Source organism: Sparus aurata, chromosome 7 (genome assembly GCF_900880675.1).
Source record: "Sparus aurata chromosome 7, fSpaAur1.1, whole genome shotgun sequence".
NCBI classification, from domain to species: domain Eukaryota; kingdom Metazoa; phylum Chordata; class Actinopteri; order Spariformes; family Sparidae; genus Sparus; species Sparus aurata.
The window spans coordinates 31,086,730-31,092,908 of NC_044193.1; the positions used below are offsets into that span (position 1 = coordinate 31,086,730).

At 40.6% G+C, this 6,179-nt stretch overlaps 1 protein-coding gene across 1 annotated transcript in view; it reads right to left on the reverse strand.

Annotated features, from left to right (window-relative positions):
* The window catches only part of kiaa2013 (KIAA2013 ortholog), a 20,065-nt gene continuing 13,886 nt past the window's right edge, over positions 1-6,179 (reverse strand). Inside the window, exons 2-3 of the mRNA XM_030421918.1 lie at positions 5,068-5,921; positions 1-2,693 (exon numbers count right to left, since the gene is read on the reverse strand). Coding sequence (XP_030277778.1) covers positions 2,643-2,693; positions 5,068-5,921 — 905 coding nt within the window. The 3' untranslated portion in view covers positions 1-2,642. The remainder of the gene's footprint in view (positions 2,694-5,067; positions 5,922-6,179) is intronic.

Here is a 6,179-nt window from a genome sequence, read left to right on the forward strand (position 1 = left end):
TTTTTTTTCTCCACAATAAATCCGCAATTTATTACCCATCGAAAAAAATTTTTTTTACTACAACTGTTTATGATTTTAAACTATTCAAGTACAATCCAAGCCGATAATGGTTATAGCCATAAGATCAGTAAATTAACTTTTTCTTCATTAAGGCACACAGTAGTTTACATGAACTAAAAAGATTCTAATAAATCCCACAAACAGAAAATGAAAAAGATGAGCTATCCTCAAATATGCTGAATCAGAAATAACATGTTAATCATATACGCTGTATTATATGAATTTACCTTACACATGATGATTCATTAGAATCATTGTATATCTTGTCTTGTATCATGACAAATTAATCTTTAATCTAATATTGGGAGCTCAGGCCATCAGCACCATCTGTTATGATAACAATCTCATAGTTCTCAAAAAAATGGTTCCAATGGTGAAAGAAACACAAGCTGTCAGATGGTTTAAAGGGGCACTGTGTAGATTTTGAGAAGAATTTCAAACTCAGAATTTTAATATTAACAATATTGATGAGGTAATAACACAAGCTCAGGTATATTTATTTTTTTAATAGCTGAATAAACAAGCTGTTCTCAGAGGAAAAACAGGTCCTCAAAACACTGTTCATATGTGGCAGACCCTACCACCTTTACAGATTCAGAGTAAAACACTATAAATTGTTTTGTCCATTAAGATCAATTTGTTTATTCAGTTTATTCAGTCATGAAAACAAAGAGAGTTTGATTATTTAGATTGTTTAGGCAGAAAAAAATCTGCCAAGGAAGATCTCACCTGTAAAATAAACCAACAGATTAGAACACTTTCGTTAGGAGGTGAACAAAAAGAAAAAGTGAACACATGAAATTAAACTCATTGCACATCACAACTACTTATATGGTCAAAGTAGAAGCAGGAAGTAAACTGAACTGATGGATGTTTAAAACATAGGGTTTGGTTATAAATGTATTGTTTGTCTTTGTTTTCTCTCTGAACTAAGTTTTGGTTTGTATCTTGATTATCTGACTGCCCTTGTGTGACTGCTGTCTCGGTACAAACCAACGGCCCCATAGCCATGGAAGTCACCATTTCCAGGCAGCCTTGGGCCCTGGCATTCATGTGCATGCAGATCATGTGGATCACCCACACAAATACCAATGCAGACCAAGTTTACTTGGTAAATGCACTCCACAGTGGAACATGACAAAGAGCTCAAGTTGCAAGGATACCTTGAGAAGCTAGAACAAGTCCAATCCATCGCTGCCCCACCATGGATTGGGCTTTGCCCTTACCATGGAGGCATGGACACATCTGGGGATGTCCTGTGGTTTCCGGCAGCAAGGTGTTAGCAGTGGATCATCTATGTCCTGTGGGTTGCCAAATGGGGCGGACATAGATCTGAAAAGTTCTGTTACATCCCACAGGTGGAGACCAGGTCAATGCCTTGAGGTCTTGTCAGGTTCCTCAGGGCAGTCCTGAGCATTTTTTTGTGTCATGTCAGGGAGCATTGTCATGTTGTAATTGTTGTCTCAACACACTGTCACAGGTCAGTCCAACACTGGTCCAGACTTAAATATCTCTTCAATAAAACCATGAAATATTGAACAGATATTCACTGCACTAAATGAGCAATTGTGATCATACCAGCATGCGGCACCAAATTGTCAGCACAGTAAACAATACCTGCTAAATATCATCATGTTAATGCCGTCACTGTATGCAGGCTGACAGAGAGTTTCTACCATGGCCGTAGACTGTTGTGTTGGGTGCAACAAGTCACGCCAACTTTATTTAAATCCTACAATTTCTACTCCTCACAGTTAACAGTTGCTGTCACGCCCATTTAGTTTTAGGTTTTCACTCAGTTTTTGGAAGTTGGGGTTAGATTTAAGTGTTTTGTTTGGGGATGCAATGCGATCAGGCAGTGTCTGTAACATCATCTTGGGCAAGGTTGTACAGCTCATCTGGCATAATTTAGTTTTACAGTTAAAACGCAGAAATATGCTTTAAGCTTTTGCAGGTATGATTTTGGCTTAAAAAAAAGTGTGATAATGTCTTTTCGGATCAATTGGGGATCTCTGAGCTGTATGGAGCCATTTCATGTTTTTCCTTGGTTGTTTTTTACATTTTAGAATCAAGTCTCCATTTACCTTAGTTATGTAGAGGAATGCTGTGATGCTCCAGAAACGTTTCAAGGACTACAGAACCTGTCATCAGCATGCGGGTAAGTATAAAATGACTGAATGTTCATTTCTGGGTGAACTGTTCCTTTAAAATGTTGTACAAATATCTTTTAGTCTTAATTTTTTATGTACATTCTTTTTCAAAATTGCAACTAGTGCATTCACCCTGGTACTTTTGGACTGTTCAGACAAAACGAAAGACATATAAACATGTACACTTTGGAAATTGTCATGGCCATTCTGACATTTGAATTAGTCAAGGATGACAACAATCATTAGTTCCAGATCTCTTTGGTTTTAAAGCGACATAGATGTCAAGTTTTTACCTACATGCCCTTACATCTTCTCACAGCAGATCCTTGGGTGATGTCATTCAGCACCAACACACCCATATTAATATCTCTCATGCTGCCAAAGCTCAAGCAGAACCACTACGTGTTGAATGTGCACATAGCACTGTAGTGTTCAAATGGCATTCCCAGTGTCACAGCAGCGCTCCTCACCTTTCACGGCAACCTAGTGAAGTCAGAGGGGAGGATTAGAACGACTGGGAAACTGTCTGCCACCACCCACCCATCCACACAGACTCCAGGGAGAAATGGAAAGATAGAGACAAGTTAGCAGTTCTCTGAGGAGGATGGGAGATTTGTGATTGAGGCCCAGAAAAGTTTGATAGGTCAGTAGTAAACAGCCAAAGCCAACCCATAGATTTCTTGTTAATTTAATTGAGTAATTCAATATAAAACATCATCAAAACGCAGGGGAAAAAAAGGAAAGGCAGAAAATACTTCTGGCAATGTGAACACAGCGTCCATGCTGAGCAGAGACGAAACACGTAACCTGCAGCCCAATCAATCTCCAAGTGTCTAGAGGTCCACACCTCTTTTTGTAGCCGTTTAAATGACAATATGATTGACAATATGATTTATAGCACCACCTTCCACCGTTCCAATTTAGGCTTCTGTCATTTGCAGGAGTATTTAGCTTTAGGTTAATCCCTGACAATCATTTTACTTAAAAGAAATGTATGAATTATTCCAACTTGGGTTTTATCTTTTGTAGCTCTAGACACAACAAAAAACATGAGCAGACAGCTGAGCTACTGCTTACTGTGTGCCTTTGTTTTTCCTCCAGGTTTCAGCAATTAACTTGATGAGCACAATGTTATTATAACTGATATTACAGATGGCCATGATGACCAGAGCAATGACAATTAAATTCAAGCTGTAATAAAGTGTATGTACATTGACCAACATTCTCCTTTCTACTTGCCTTTGTTGACAATATTGCTGTGTTTTCTGGTGCATCATCACCAACTACTTTCAATCAGTGGAGCAGTGAGAAACTACAAGCAGCAGGGATGTGTTGGAACACCCACCTCTTAATGTGTAAGCACCAGATTCAAACACATCAGAGCGCCACTCTAGAAACACTGCTCCATAGCGCTACTAGTGGTCAAAAACTCCACAAGGTATCTTTAAATGTTGTGAGAGCGGTGTGTAAACAGTCTGACAGTTTACTAAAGAACAATAATGTAAGCTTTACAAAAGTAAAAGCAGACATGATGTCCATTGTAACTGACTAACCCAACTCAATTACAATACCATGAAATGAATGAAAACTATTGGATTCTTTGATAAAATGCACACAAAAAGAAAAGAAAACCAAAAGCCTATTATGCTGGAAAATATTCCTTATCCCCCCCCTAAAAAAAAAGATTTGTGATTTATTATAAATGAAAAACACTGGTGCAGTCCCCTAAAGGAAAAGTTCAGTCGAAAATGATAATTCACTCGCCCCAATGCTTATGTAAAGTCGGGCGAAGTTTCATGTTCATTTTTGTTGTTTTTTTACATGCAGCCATCCACTTGAGTTGTTTAGGAGAATGCTGCACTGCTGTTCTGCTGTGAAGTTCCAGAAATGTTTTGTGCCACTGTCCAAAAAGTCGCTCTGCTGTGTCACATCACCCCTGGTGCGGATTTATTTAAATCTTTTTTAAACAGATTGTACTTGGTTTTTAAAAACAAAAAAAATAGAGTGTTTCTGTGTAAAAATAGAGATGAATAACACAATGCCTGTGTGGGTGTGCACAGCTTTCATGGCTGGTGACACATTCTTTTGGGGCATGCTGCGGCACAAATGTTGCGCTGCCTCCGTGCCCAACGTATTTCGGCCGCAAGTCAGAACAATGCAAGTGGTGTATATATACTAGGGATGTCACGATGCATTAGATTTAGATTTATTTTTAGAAGGTCACAGTTTGATTCAATGTAATTTTTTGACAGCTTGACTTCTGGTGGCTTTTTCAGTTTGTTACATAGTTCCATTTCTCAAATCTGTGCTGAGTAAACCCCATTATCTTTAAATTCAATGATTGAAACTGAAAGCTAATTTCAAACTGATTTTCATTTTAGAATCATGAAACCCCTTATAAATACAATAAAACAATAACCTTTAAGTTTCAGAAAAAGGAATAACTCTTGTGCTTGTTTTTCTTCCAATGTGATCAACAAATTCTCTTCATTCCACAAAAGATGCCATAGACAAAATGGTTAATTGTGACCCCAAAGCTACTACTGTAACGTTGCTTTAACTGAGATCAGACTTTCATTACTCAGGAACAGCTGCAGTGAAACCATTGTTGACTGTCACTGGAGAATTCGACTTTTGTGAGAGGAAAGGGGAGCTGTGCTATTAAGCCAACCTACTCCGAAAGTGCACGGCATGAAGTTGACTCAGAGAAAGTGAAAGTCAAAATTGAGAAACCAACCCACAGAGAGAGCATTAATAGAGAGGAAATCCTTGCCACCACACATACAAGTAAAAAAAACAAAAAACAAAACAGAGCAGATCAGTTTGTAGTTTTTTTGCCTCCAGCTGTGTTTTATACCTTGCTCCTGAAGAGGGGTTTAGCACCCGGGCCACAGTACTCGTTGTATATTAGCTTGAAGAGGAAAAGGTGGAAGAGTGTGATGAGTGAGGCCACGCTGAACCAGAACAGGAAAGGCAGGCCTGGGTAGCGGTTGGCCATGTGCTCCTCGTGAGCAAGGATGGCCTTCAGGTGCAGGGTGTGGCGCAGGTCCTGCAGGTGGCGCAGGTCTGTGGAGATGTACAGTAGTGGTGTGATGGGCTGCGTCACCATCACGGGGAAGGTGTGACCTTTGACTTCTGAAGTCAGCTCCACTGGCTCGTTAAGGCAGCCGGCCTCGCAGGCATACAGCTTCACTGGCTTCTCCTGCTGCTTCACTGACACGTGGAGAAAAGGCTTCCCCTCCACATCCAGCAGCACTGCTAGATTTATGAGGTCCTGGTTGTAGTGGATCCCTCTCAGAGCATAACTATTGTGCAGAACGTCTGGATCAGCCTGGAACTGTAGGTGGTTCTCTGTGAACTGGAGGCCTCCAAAGCTGAGCACCATCCCCTGCATGGCTCCATGGGCTCCAGCTGCCACCAACACTTTGCAGCCTCTCTTTTGTAGAGTCAGAGTCCACAGCGTGAACAGCTGCAGGATCTGAGCAGTGCTGCTCACTCGCTCAGGCCACAGGTTCTCTGCGTGCATGGTGGCATGGCCGCTGAAGCAGTGGTCGGCGTAATTGAGGCTGGACTCGAGGTGAGCGCGCTCCTCGCCGCTCACCCTTCGATCCAACAGGGGAGCTGTGGAGGAGGACAGGATGTAGTAGAGGGTGGTGTTCACCGTCTGGCTCGATGGTGTGTGGGAGTCTGTGATCTTTCTCATTTCAATACCTGAACAAAGATATAGAAGCACAACTTTATAAAAACTGTTATGTAGAGTATTAGCAAAGATTGATTACTTTCTAATCAAATGTTATTCCTAACCATGTTTTTAAAAATATGTAATCAAAACCCTTGGCATGCAGTTGAGCTTGTGCACCCACTTCAGACTAGGTGTACAAATGCTTTTAGCTTAACAGCTACAATAAAGTTATCGGCTTTAATGAAAAGGTGCAAATGACATCTTTTCGAATCAGTTTGGGGTATCTG